This window comes from Mustela nivalis, assembly GCF_964662115.1.
Source record: "Mustela nivalis genome assembly, chromosome: 7".
Taxonomy (NCBI): domain Eukaryota; kingdom Metazoa; phylum Chordata; class Mammalia; order Carnivora; family Mustelidae; genus Mustela; species Mustela nivalis.
Genome location: NC_139026.1, coordinates 118,916,913 through 118,932,218, shown reverse-complemented (window position 1 = coordinate 118,932,218; position 15,306 = coordinate 118,916,913). Strand labels below are relative to the sequence as shown.

Genomic DNA, 15,306 nt, shown 5'->3' with positions numbered 1-15,306 from the left:
TCCCAGGATCATTTGTTAAAAAGACTGTTTTCTCCCCACTAACTTTTCTTAGTACTCTCTTAGAAAATCATTTGATCGGCTTTTTGTTTATTCATTTTTTTTTTTTTTTGGTAGAGTTCACTTAGGAGTAAAATAATACGGTATTTGGTTTTCTCAGTTTGACTTATTACACTTAACATAACATATTATTTAGGTCTCTTTATGTTGTTGCAAACTCTAAATACAGAGAACAACCTATGTTTACCAGACAAGATAGGGGTAGGAGAATGGGCAAAATTACTGCAAAAGAATAAGAAATACAAGCTTCTAGGTATAGAATCAATAAGTCATGGAAATAAAAGGCACAGCATAGGGAATATATTCAATGATATTGTAATAATTTGGTGAGAGATAGTAGCTACACCTGTGGTGAGCATAACATAAGAGAGAAATTGAATTACTACACTGTATACCTGAAACTAATGTAACATTGTGTATAAACCATACTCAAATAAAAAAAATTAATCATTTTATCATAAATATAAATTTCATTTCTGATCTCTATATTTTATTGATCTATATGGCTGTGCTTATTAACAATATTACATTATCTTCAAGTTGTAGTAAGTTTTAAAATCAAAATGGGAGTCCTCCAACTTTTTTCTTCTTAAGATTGTTTTAGATATTCTAGATTCCTTAAATTTCCATATGAATTTTAGTATCACCTCATCGATTTCTGTAGAATAGGCATCCAGGATTTTGATAGGCATTACACTGAATCTGTAGATCATTTGGAGGGTAATGTGATTTTAACAATAGTAAGTCTAACAGTCCACAACCAGGGAATGATTTTCCATTTATTACAACTTGTTTAATTTCTTTCAGGAATGTTTTATAATTTTTAGTGTACAAGCCTTTTTATTTTTAAATATCAGTGTTTTTATTTTAATTCCAGTAAGTTAACATACAGTGTTATGTTTGTTTCAAGTATACGATATAGTAATTCAACAATTCCATACATCACCAAGTGCTTATCACAACCTATATTTCTTTAATCCCCATCACCTATTTAAACCATCCCTCCACCCTTATCCTTTCTGGTAAGCATTAGTCTGTTCTCTATAATTAAGAGTCTGTTTTTGGTTTGTCTCTCTCTATTTCTCCCTTTGCACATTCAATTGATGAATGAGTAAAGAAGATGTGGTACATATATACAATGGAATATTATTCAACCATAAAAAGAATGAAATCTTGCCATTTGCAACAACAGGGATGGAGATAGAGAGTAAAGTGCTAAGTGAAATAAGTCAATCAGAGAAAGACATATACCATATGACTTTACTAATATGTAGGATTTAAGAAACAAAGCAAAAGAGTACTAGTCTTATTTTGTCAAATTCTTGAATATTTTATTGAATCTGATACTATTGTAAGTGGAATTGTTTTCTTAATTTCATTTTCTGATTGTTCATTGCTAGTGTATTGGAATACAATCGAATTTTCTGTGTTGATCTTGTAACTTAAAACTTTTGCTGAATTCATTTATTCTAATAGGTTGTGTGTGTTTTCTTTAGGATTTTTAAATGTACACATATGCAAAAAGAGAGCTTTCTTGCTTGCTTACTTGCTTGCTTGCTTTCTTTATCATTCTTTATTCCTAATTTCTAATCTTGGTTTAATTTTTTCTTTTTCAAGCCCAGTTACGCTAGGAAGAAACCCCATCACATATTGTCTTTTATTCTAATAATATGGTTCCAGTACATTGAGTGATTGATTTTTGCTTATTAAACCAACCAAGCCTTTCAGGGATCACCTGACTTTTGTTTCCCCCTCTATTTTATTTATTTCTGCTCTACTCTTTAATATTTGCTTCCTTTTACTTGCTTTGAATTTAGTTTACCAATTATGGTCTCTCTTTTTCAAAGTAGTAATGAGGGTAACATACTGTTCTTGTTTTTCATTTCATAAAAGTGTCTCTTTATTTCAGTCTATTCATTTTTTAAAAAATTTCCTCTCTGTTCTTACCCAGTAAGTAGCATACTAGATATTCCCTTTCTCATTTTTTTTTTTTTTTTCACTTAACATTATGTCCTGGAAATAATGAAACTGTTTAAAACACAACCTCATTAAAAGTTCACAGTTTTTATTTCAGATTTAGCTTTATGTAATTTACTTACAACTTTATAAAAATGAGAGAAAATGCTACTGTACATTTGTTTTAAATTTGAAATCTCTCGATCTCACAGATCTGTTTTTCCATTTAGTAGACTAAATACATTCCTTTTTGTAGCTCAGGATAAAGTACCTGATGAAAATATTGGACTTGAGGATGAAGCAGTATCAAGCACACTCATGCAGATGTTTCAACAAAGAACTTCTAGAATGAATAGACGCAATGGTCAGTATAACAATTATAGATATCTTTAAATTATTTTAAGTTAAGCACATCAAAAGATCTTTTGTCTTTGCTTCTTACTATGTATTTGTTGGAGCACATGTTTTGCAGATATTTTACACTTTGACATAAATGTGAATACCCTAAGATAACTAGACAACTAAAGTAAAAGCTTTGATACATTTTGCTTGATATTTGCATGGTCAATGACTGCTATAAAACAAGACTGTCTCCACACACATTCATGAAAACTACACAAATTTTCTACTTCACTTCCATGATCTATAAAAATAAATTTTACTTACACTGTAGCTTTGCAGTTATCTTCCTTTAACTTTAGCTTCCTTTAACTTCCTTTAAGCTGTCTTTCCTTTAAATGAGAAGAAATACTGCTGATTACTTGGTATATGCAAAAGTTTTATAATAGATCTGTTTATCTTTTTAGCATTTCTTGTAGCTCAGCAAAAGGATATGGTATCTATTGCAAATCAGTTGCCTGGGGGCATGGCTTTAATTTTAAGAAGCCTATCTCAAGATAAGAATCTTAAATCTACCAGAAGTGAGAGCTTTGATAGTAAGTAATTAATTTAAAATCCTGTAAAATTATTTTCAAATAAATTCAGGAGGGTTATTTTTCTATAGTTCATGAATATGTCTACAATTATTTTGTTCATGCTTCTAGGTCTTTATTGTATGTTCCATAATTACTGAATTAGGTGTTTTAAATTTTTATGATTATGGATTTCTTTATTTCTTGTATTAGATTTTGCTTCAGAACTTATGATATCATATATATAAATGTATGATATTTATATATAAATGTAATAATATAATAAAATAAAAAACATATAAATGTAATAATATATACAATATATTTATATATATTTAAAATTAATAATTTCCCTGGAGGAAAGACCTCTTTGTTTTAATGAAGGGACCCATTTTTATAATTTTTATGTTTGCCTTAAAAGCTACCATATCTGCTGTTAATGTATCTCCTATCATCTTCTGGTTGGTATATGCATGATACTTTTCTGTTTTGTTTCTTTAACTTTCTTGTGTCTTTATGATTTTTTAAAATCTTTTATATGAAACTTATAGTTGTGTTTTCAAATTCATTCTGATATCTTTGTCTTTTTATTAGCATTCATAATCACACTTGATCCAAATTTGGTATTTTGAGGTTATATTGCTCCATTTTACTTGTGCTTTATGTTTTCCTGCCTGATAAGTTTCATTTACTCTTCTTTGCTCTATATTTTTAGAATTTTACATACTTTTCCTTAGACATGTCTGATAACCAATATTTCAGTGTAACTCTAAAGTATGTATAGGCTAAGAGAACTAGAAAATATTACAAATTATTACTATTAATACTAAATATTAGATTATTTAAAAATTATTGAAATCTGAGTATCTGAAAAATAACAAGATTGATTCTGCTTGCACAGTGAATAATCTGGTCACATATGTTTATACTTCAATAATTTCTTTTAATAGTTTATTACCACAAAATATGATTTGCTCATATCTTTAAGAAATAAGACAGCATATTGTTGAGTAATTAATACTTGACTACTGTCAAGCTTTTAAAAATTATATTTTTAAATTTCTTACTTCTTGATTTTCTAGAATTTTTTTATTCATTTCACCATTTAATGAGAGATACATATTGAGTTTTCTTACTATGCTTTTAGATCTATCTGTTTCTTCCTGTATTTCTGTACTCTTTTCCTTATACTACTTATGTTTGGGGTACATGCAAATTTAAAAACTTATGTATTTCTGGTAAACTCCCTTTCTCTTTTGTTAAAGAGATCATCTTACTCTTTGATAAGGTCTTTTTGAGTTAAATTTTATTTTGTCTGATATTGACATAACTATAGTAGATTTGTTTACTATATGAAAGTCATATCTTTTTTCATCTATTTTAATTTACACTTTCCTATATTCTTAAACTTTAGTGTAGTATATCTTAAATAGTTTATAATTTGCTTATAAACCCAGGTGACTGCTTTTCTCTGTTTCTAGAACACATAATCTATTTACAATTGTTATAATTATTGCTATATTTCAGTATTTGGGGTATTTCTATTTTCCCCATCTTAATTCATTTTTGCTTTCTTTTATTTATGTTGGAATCATTATTTTTATTCATTCTAACTTTTAAATAAATACTGTCTTAAAATTTGAAAACATCTGGTGCACCCGGGTGACTCAGTTTGTTGTGTCTACCTTCTGTTCATGCATGATCCCAGGGTCATGGGATCAAGCCCTGTGTTGTGCTCCTTTCTTTGGGGAGGGGGAGAGGCTGCTTCTCCCTCTCTTCTTTCCCCTCCCTCCCACTTGTGCTCTCTCTCATTCTCAAATACAAGCTTAAAAAATATGAAAGCTTTTTAAAAAAGTGAATATGCTTTAAAAAATAAGGTCTATGTTCAACTTCTTAATTTTAATATATAGTAACAGAATACCTCCATATCCTTTCAATAAAAGCACTGTATTTTGAAAATTTACCACTGTTTTATTTAAACAATTATCATTTGCTTAAAATGTTATAAAAATTAGAGGACACTTGGGTGTTTCTTGATATATTTTAATAATTAAGAGGCTTCATCATGAAAAAAATCACATGTTTTAATGGATGAAAGGTCTCTTTTCTGTATGAGAAAATGAATAAGAAATCAGAAAAAATTTTTTTACCTGAAGATAAAGTTTTAATATCAAGAAAACAATCTTAAATTAAGAATCTTGGAACTTCCAGAAAACTGTTTTTGACAATCTGACTATGATATGCATCTGTGTGGATGTCTTTGAATTTAGTTTGAATTTGTTGGCTGCTTTATATGAAGATCGATTTTCACATTTTTGAGAAGTTAATGACTATTATTTTTGAAAATGATTTTTTCTTTTTCTTCTTTCTTTGTGAGATGCCCATTTTGCTATGTTGATACTCTCAATAGTTTTCCATCAATCTCTGAGGCTCTGTTCATTGTTTTCATTCTTTTTCTTCCTGCTTCTTAGACTGGCTAATATCAATATACATCTCCTCATTTTCACTGATTCCTTCTTTGCCTTAAAAAAAAAAAAAGATTTTGTTTATTTGAGAGAGAGAGAGTGAGTATGCACAAGAGCAGGGAGAGGGGCAGAGGAAGATGCAGGCTCCCTGATGAGCAAGGAGCCCAATGCAGGACTCCATCTCAGGACCCTGGGACATGGCCTGAGCTGAAGGCAGCCACCTAAACAACTGAACCACTCAGGTGCCCCTCTTCTTTGCCTTTTAAATCCTACCTTTGGTTCTTTTTATTTCAATTATTGTGCTTTCAACTATAGAATTTATAGTTCATCTTTTAAAAAAAAAATTCTATCATGCTATTGATATTCTCTGATGGTAAGGTATTATCCTTATAATTTCCTTTAGTTCTTTAAGGTATAGTTTATTTTAGTTATTTGAACATATTTTTGAATGCTAGCTTAAAATCTTTGTCTAGACAAAAACAATCATCATCACACTCAATGGTGAAAAGTAGAACCTTCCTTCTAAGATTAGGAACCGAACTAGGATACCTACTCTCCCCACTTTTATTCAGTAGTACTGGAAGTCCTAGCCACAGCAATCAGACAAGAAAAGTAAATAAAAGGCTTCCAGATTGGTAAGGAAGAAAACCTACACTATTTGCAGGTGACATGATACTACACATAGAAAATTTTAGAGACACCACTAAAAAACTCTTAAACCTAATAAATGAATTATGTAAAGTTGTGGGATACAAAATAAATACTCAGAAATCTGTTGTGTTTCTATACACTAATAAAACAACAGAAAGAATAATTAAGAAAACAGCAGCATTTTCAATTGCACTGAAAAGAATAAAGTACCTCAGAATGAACTTAATCCAGGAAAAGAAAGACCAATCTTCTGAAAACTATAGCATAGATTAAAGGAATTGAGGACAACACAAAGAAATGTGAAAATTTTTCCATTCTTATAGATTTCAAGAATTAATATAATTAAAATGTCCATATTAACCCAAAACAATATACAAATTCAATTCCATTTCTATCAGTACATTTCACATATCTAGGACAAATAATCCTAAGACCTTGAATAACCAGAGCAATCTTGAGAAGGAACAAAACTAGAGGTATGAAAATCCATATTTCAAGATATGCTATAAAGCTGTAGTTATCAAAATAGTATGGTACTGGCACAGAAATAGATACATTGATCAACAGAATAGAATAAAGAGCCCAGAAATATACCCACACATATATGGCAAATTATGAGAAAGAAGTCAAGATTAAACACTGGGGAAAGAACAGTCTCTTCAATAAATGGTTCTGGGAAAACTGGACCACTCTTAAACCATAAACAAAGTAAACTCAGAATGAAACCATAACACTCCTAGAAGGAAACATAAGCAGTAAACACTTTGACATTGGCCTTAGCCATAATTTTCTTGATAGTTCCCCTCAAGCAATAGAAAAGCAAAAATAAACTATTAGGACTACACCAATATGGAAGACTTTTGCACAGTGAAAGAAACCATTGACACAATGAAAAGACAACTTATTGAATGGGAGAAGATATTTACAAATGCCATATCTGATACAGGGTTAGTACCTAAAATACATAAAACGTTACATAATTCAACACCAAAACCACAAATAATCCAATTTAAAATGTGGTAAAAGAACCTGAAGAGATAATTTTTTTAAAGAAGACCTGCAGATGTCCAGCAGACACATGAAAATATGCTTACCATCACTAATCATCAGGGAAATGCAAATCAAAACCACAATGAGATTTTACCTTAGACTTGTCAGAATGACTAAAATCAAAATGACAAGAAATAACAAGTATTGGTGATTATGTGGAGTAAAAGGAACATTCATACACTATTGGTAGGAATATGGTTTGTGAACTGGTGGAAAATAGTAGGAAGATTCCTCAAAATATTAAAAATAAGAAAACCATACAATCCAGTAATTCCACTATTGGATATTTACCCAAAGAATGAAAAAACATTAATTTGAGAACATATATACACCCCATGGATTTTTTTGTCTATTTTTCCCTATTTTACAACTTATAAGAAATTTTAATCCGAATTCCAGTTAACATACAGTCTAATATTAGTTTCAGATGTACAATTTAGTGATTCAACACTTACATATAATACTTGCTGCTCATCATAACAATCCACCACTTTGTTTAATGAAGCATCATTTATAACAATCAAGAACTGGAAGCAGCCAGTGTCCATCAATAGATGAATGAATAAAGAAGATGTTACACACACACACACACACACACACACACACACACACACACACACAGGAATATTATGCAACCATCAAAAATGAGATCTTGCCATTTGTGACAATAGGGATGAGCCTAGAGGGTATCAGGCTAAGTGAAATAGAGAAAGACAAATACCATGTGATTTCATATGGAAGCTAAACAACAAAAAAAAATGAACAGTAAAGTGAAATAATATTTGCATATTAGGGGTCCCAGGAAATGAAGGGAGAGAGACTGAATGTTTATTGAACAAATTATAACAGAGAAAATTCCTAATATGGTAGGTATTCAGGCCAAGAAGGCACAGAGAATTCCCCTCAAAGTCAATAAAAATAGGTCAATGCTTCAACATATAATAGTGAGGTTTGCAAATTTCAGAGATAAAGAAAAAATCCTGAAAGCGGCTCCAAATAAGAAGTCTTTAACCTACAAGGATAGAAACATAAGGCTGACAGCAGACCTGTTCAAAGAGAACTGGCAGGCCAAAAAGGACTGGTATGATATATTCAATGTGCTAAATGGGAAAAATATGCAGCAAGAATACTTTATCCAGGAAGGCTGTCATTCCAAATAAGAGAGAAAGAGTTTCTAGGACAAAACAAACAAAACTAAAATTAAAGGAATTCACGAACACTAAAGCAACCCTCCAAGAAATATTAAAGATGATCTTTTGACAGTATGGAGATTCCTCAAAAAATAAAAACAGAGCTACCCTATGACCCTGAAATTATACTACTGGGTATTTACCCCAAAGATACAGATGCAGTAAAAGAAGGGCTATCTGTACCCCAATGTTCATAGCAGCAATGGCCACAGTTGCCAAACTGTTGAAAGAGCCAAGATGTCCTTCAACAGAGGAATGGATAAAGAAGATATGGTCCATATATACAATGGAATATTATGCAGTCATCAGAAAGAATGAATACCCAACTTTTGTACCAACATGGATGGGACTGAAGGAGATTATGCTGAGTGAAATAATTCAAGCAGAGAAAATCCATTATCATATGGTTTCACTTATTTGTGGAACATAAGGAATGACATGGAGGACAATAGGAGAAAGAAAGGAAAAGTGAATTGGGATAAGCCAGAAGGGGAGATGAATCATGAGAGACTGTGGACTCTGATAAACAGACTGAGGGTTTTGGGAGGGAGGGGATAGTGGGATGGGTGAGCCTTATGGTAGGTATTAAGGGAGGCACATATTGCATGAAGCACTGGGTGTGGTGCATAAACAATGAATCTTGGAACATTGAAAAAATAAAATTAAGGAATAAAAAAAATAAAAAAGATGATCCTTTGAGCAAAGAGAGAGCCCAAAAGTAACAAAGATCAGAAAGAAAAACTCTACAGAAATAGTAACTTTATAGGTAATACAATGGCACTAAATTCATATTTTTCAATAATTACTCTGAATGTAAATTGACTAAATGCTCCAATCAAAATAAATAGTGTATCAAATTAGATGAAAAACATAATACCCATCAATAAGCTATCTATAAGAGACTCATTTTAGACTCAAAGACACCTCCAGATTGAAAGTGTGGGGATGGAGAACCATTTATCATGCTAATGGACATTAAAAGAAAGTGGGAGTAGTGATCCTTATATCAGACACACTAGTTTTTAAACAAAGGACTATAATAAGTGACTAAGAAGGACACTATAGCATAATAAAGATTCTATCCAACAAGAAGGTCTAACAATTGTAAATATTTATCACTGTAAGTTGGGAGTTGCCAAATATATAAATTAATTAATAACAAAATTAAAGAAACTAATTGATAATAATGCAATAATAGTAGGGGACTTTAACACCCCACTCACAGCAATGGACAGATCATCTAAACTGAAGATCAGTGACACACTGGACCAGATGGACTTCACAGATATATTCAGACCATGTCAACCTAAAACAACAGAATACACATGCTTCTCAAGTGCCCATGGAACATTCTCCAGAATAGATCACATACTCTGTCACAAATCAGCCATCAACAAGTATAAAAAGAATGAGATCATACCATGAATATATTCAGACCACAGCACTTTGAAATGTGAAGTCAACTGCAAGAAAAAATTTGGAAATGCCAGAAATAAATGGTGGTTAAATACATACAAAAGAGTGAATTGGTTAACCAGGAAATTAAAGAAGAAATTTTTAAAAATACATGGAAACAAATGAAAATGAAAACTCAATAATCCAAAACCTTTAGGATGCAGTAATGGTAGCCATAAGAGGTAAGTAAGTATATAACAATATAGGCCTACCTAAAGAAGCATGAAAAGTCTCAAGTATACAACCTAAACTCACACCTAAAGGAATTAGAAAAGGAACAGCAAACAAAGAAAAGAAAAGGAATAGGAATTAAGCCTAAAGCCAGCATAAGAAGGAAAATAATAAAGATAAAGGAGAAATAAACCATATAGGAACAACAACAATAAACAGTAGTACAGATCAACAAAAATAAAATCTGAAACAGGAAGAAATAGAAAATTTGAACAGACCCCAAACCAGCAAGGAAATTGAATCAGTAATCAAAAATATCCCAACAAACTGGGGTCCAGGGCCAGATTATCTTCCCAGGGGAAGACTACCAGCCATTTAAAGAAGAGTTATTACCTATTCTTCTTCTCCTCAAACTGTTCCAAAAAACAGAAATGAAAGGAAAATTTCCAAACTCATTCTATGAGACCAGTATTACCTTTATTCAATATCAGAAAAACCCCTATAAAAAGAATTACAGACCAATATCTCTGATGAACATGGATACAAAAATTCTCAACAAGATACTAGCAAATCAAATCAAACAGTACATTAAAAGAATTATTCACCATGATTAAGTGGGGTTTATGGTTCAATATTTGCAAATGGATCCATGTGATATACCACATTAGTGAAAGAAAGAATAAGAACCATATGTTCTTCCCAGTAGTTGCAGAATAAGCATTTGACCAAGTACAACATCCATTTTCAATAGAAACTCTCAACAAAGTAGGTATAGATGGAACATACCTCAACATCATAAAGACCAAATATGAAATACCCACAGCTAATATCAACCTTAATGTGGAAAAATGAGAACAGAAATGTCCCTTCTCAACATTATTATTTAACACAGAACTGGAAGTCTTAGCTTCAGCAATCAGACAACAAAATGAAATAAAAGTCATTCAAATCAGCAAGGAAGTATTCAGACTTTCACTACTTGCAGATGCCATAACACGTTATGTGGAGAACCTTGAATATGCCACCCAAACACTGCTAGAACTCATATACAATTCAGAAAAGTTGTAGCATTAAAAAAACCAACATACAGAAATGGGTTGCATTTCCATATACCAGTAATGAAGCAATATAATTGCTCTAGCATTGAGTAGGAATTTAATCAAGATAATTATTATAAACTTAAGACATGACCTAGACATTGAGAAACTCCCTACTTAGTATGACAAGATGTTCTGTGCCAGTCTTGAACATTTCTTGCCTCATAGTTGGAATCAGTCATTTGTCCTAGAGGCCTTAGTTTTTTTCAAATGGGAAATGTTATTTGTGGTTCAATATTTGTGGTTCAAAACTAATGGTTCCCGTTTGTACTGGGGTGTGTATGTGTGTGTATACACATACAGATACATTTATGTGTATGTAGTTATATGTATCCATGAATATGTATACACATGTATGTATATGTATACACTCATATGTGTATATGTCTGTATATATATGTGTGTGTGTATGTATGTGTTTGTATATATGTATTTATATCGTCAATATATTTATATTTACTCATTTGCTCAATTCTATAAGACCCTGAAATTATTTTAGAATTGCTTAGTTGATACTGTCAGAAAAACAAACAAAAGATTTTATGGTTTTCTCTTACCCAAGACTGAGACTATATTACTGTATCACAAGTAACTAAATTAGTCCCTTTTTATTCCTTGAGTTGGTTCATTTCTTTTTTAAAAAATGTTATGTTAGTCACCATACAGTGCTTCTTTTCTTAAGTTGCTTCATTTTTTGTAAACTATTATTTTTGTTTAGTATAATTTGTTTTTGGAATATGTAGAAATATTAGCCTACTTCCAAAATAAAAATATTTAAGAGAGAGAGAGCATTTTTTCCTGAAGCCTCACTCCTGCGTTCCTCAGTTTATCCCTTCTGTTTTAAGTAAATTGATTTCTGGTTTATCAGGGCTGTGTTTCATTTTGTAAAAATAAGTGTCTCTATATTTTTCTCTATTTTCTCCCTTAATTCCCCTTCTTTGTCACCTCAAAGGTAATATACTAGATCTGCTTTTAAACTAACATCTGCTTTTTAACTTTTCTTTTTCACTTAATATTCTCTCATGGAAATTTTTGTATGTCACTTTCTGGAAAATGTTTCCATTCATTTGACAGTTTTGTACAGCTGTTTGTGTCAATATACCATTGTTTATGTGATACCACAGTTTACAGTACAGATCTTCAGTTACTTAAACAGTAATCTATGCTTGAACATTTAGGTAGTTTTGAATATTATGCAATTACAAATGCTGCCATAAGTAACCTTGTGCATATATGTTTTATTGTTTCAACTACATTTACGTATTAGTCTAAGTATAAATACCCCAAAAAACTGGAACTAATTTAAGTAAATTTAATTTATATAAATATTTATGAAATAATATTCATATGAAAACGCTCATTAAAACTTTACTCATTGTTTTCATATCTAGCATTGTATTTTTAGTTTTATCAAAAAGAGAGAAAATTCTGCTGTACACTTGTATAAATTTGAAGTTTAGGTGTTTCACAACAGGTCTTTTTTTTCTATTTAATGGGCTAAATGTATTTCTTTATGTAGTACCAGATGAAGAACATATGATTGAGCATGAAGATTCAGTGTCAAAAACCAAAATGCAAGTAGAGAAACAAAAAACTTCTAGAAAGGGAAGATTCACTAGTAAGTATTTTAAAAAACTCTACATATTATTTTAGAGTTTTTTTTTCCTTTGGCTCACAACCATATACCTAGGATATATTCTGTAGAAATTTTACATGTTAATTTAAAGGGTGAATACCCTAAGATAAAGAACAAAAGAAAAATTATTGATACATTTTGTTTATAATTTCTGATCATTCATACCCATGGGTCATGTGCTCAGCATCCACCAAGGGCAATAGTAGGTCAGTAATGGTCTCACAAAGAGTGTGTACCTTTCAGTCAGTCCTGGGAAATTACTGGTCCAAAAAACCAATGGGTGCCTTAGACCTGTGTCAGTGTCTTTTTGCAATAGGTTCTAATGGTGAAGACATGGTAATTTATGCTAACTCCAGAGTTATGTGCCTGAAATCTCTTTGGGTAGAAAGTCAGTAGTCAAAGAGTCCCACCACTATTCAGACTCTCTAATCTTGGGAAGAGAGGGTGAATAGATTCACAAACATCTCCTGTGGAATAAGATGTCTTGTCTTTTGCTCATCTTGCCCTGGAATTTTACCTGGACACTATGTCCTTTTACCTTCTTTATATTAATGATCTAACCATGTTGCCCCATATGATCAGGATGATATACAGCCCTTGTTGGATAACTTTGTTTGGGCCCACCAGAAGATTGTCATTAATTTGATTAAAAGCTAGTATTCCCTCTGCAAGTGGGACTTTGTTTCACAGTTGCTTACCTGATAGCAGTAGAAAAGGAAAAACTACTAAAAATTTTTGTGAATGCTTTTGCATTCCACTCTCTCGCCTAAGACTGAGGTTATAGATCAAATACTGTTGATTGATTATTTGGGTTTGTGCTTATTTTTTTCCATCATTAGGTTCATTAAGTTTGTTTTCAGTTTTAGTCTTCGTTCTCATTTTTTTAAATTTATTTTTGGAATACGTAAAAGTGAACTTTCTTCCAAAAGTAGTAAATATGCAAAAAGAGATAAAGTATCATTCCTTCCCTTGCATTCCTCAGTCTTCACCCTTTTCTTATAGGTATCCAACTGTATTGTTTTCTGGTTTGTCCTTTTATATTTTATTTTAAAAAACCTGTCCTTTTCCACCCCCTTCATTTCTATATTACTTTCTTTCTTTTAAAAAAGTGGCATGTTAGGTATTCTCTGTTTCATTTTTTAAAAAATTACCCCTAGAATCCTTCCAAATCATTTTGTAGAGACATTTTCATTTCTTTGTAACAGTAGTTTTCTCACTGTTTTCATATCTACTACATATTGTACTATGTTATATACCACAATTTATACTGTATGATAGTTTATAATATGCATTAGTTTATCCAACCAGTTTTCTATATTTGTATATTTAGATGGTTTTAAATATTTTGCAATTAAAAATAACACTGTAATAAGAAAACTTGTAATATGAATTTTCATTTTTTTGGTCTGTGACTATGTAATTGCCCAAATAAAATGTAAGTAACCAAAAAGCTAGAGACTAATATAAAACATATTTGATACCTAGGAATATTTAGGAGACAATGAGACAGCTTCCACATACATCTATTAAAACTGATCTCACAAGTTCATGTGAATCTATCATTGTCACAGTTTCCTTAAAACTTTACAAAAATGAGAAAGAATCCTGCACAATTATTATTATTTTATAATCTAGAGATTTCACAATAAATATGTTTTTCCATTTAGTGGACTAAATGTATCTCCCAATGTAGCTCATGATAAAGTACCAGATGAAAAGCTCATGCATAAGAATCAGGATTCAATGTCAAAAACCCAACTGCAAGTAAAGAAACAAAGCACTCTCAGAGGGGAAGGACTCTCTGGTAAGTATAACAACCCTAGCTAATATTAGAATATTTCATTTATTTATTTATTTATTTATTTTATAAAGGTTTCATTTATTTGACAGACAGAGATCACAAGTAGGCAGAGAGTCAGGTAGAGAGAGAGGGGGAAGCAGGCTCCCCACTGAGCAGAAAGCCCAATGCAGGGCTTGATCCCAGGATGCTGGGATCATGACCTGAGTTAAAGGCAGAGGCTTTAATGCACTGAGCCACACAGGCGCCCCTGAAATATTTTAAATTAAACTCACCTGATGGTCATTTTTGTTTGGTTCATGAATATGTATTTGAGCACACATTACAGAATTTTTACACTTTATACTTTTTCCTAAAGTATTAATACCCTAAGATAATTAGTGAACAGAAACAAAAGTATTGATACATCTTAGATGGCGTTTTGGTACAAAGATGATTTTATGGCCATGACTCAGTAACAGGCCATCAACTGACTCTCAAAGGGTTTATACTTACGAGGTCACTCCAGGAAATTATGGGTCCATAAATGCAGTGGTTGCCCTTGACTAGTGGCATTGTCTTTCAGCATAGCCTAAAACTGGTACACAGAGATATGCTAAGGCTTATAACTCAGATGGAAAATGTGTATAATAGTGACGAAAGGGAAGGGTAGCTAATAGATCTCTCAGAGGATCTCCAAGGCATCCATCTATCAGGTGTCACTCAAATGTAGAGATCTTTATGGTAATCCGATATTTGAGTGCCATCAAGATACCTCTGATGAGTGTGATCACCAGTAGACAAATAGTACCACTAATTGTTGAGACTCCTTGCATTTATTGGGCCAGAGAAAGCCAAAGGCTTAGAAATTGTTTACTCTCAAGAAACAC

At 31.6% G+C, this 15,306-nt stretch overlaps 1 protein-coding gene across 1 annotated transcript in view; it reads left to right on the top strand.

Annotated features, from left to right (window-relative positions):
* CCDC7 (coiled-coil domain containing 7) overlaps positions 1–15,306 on the top strand; it is a 431,686-nt gene that overhangs the window by 187,897 nt on the left and 228,483 nt on the right. Inside the window, exons 21-23 of the mRNA XM_082742485.1 lie at positions 2,270–2,377; positions 12,523–12,621; positions 14,333–14,443. Coding sequence (XP_082598611.1) covers positions 2,270–2,377; positions 12,523–12,621; positions 14,333–14,443 — 318 coding nt within the window. The remainder of the gene's footprint in view (positions 1–2,269; positions 2,378–12,522; positions 12,622–14,332; positions 14,444–15,306) is intronic.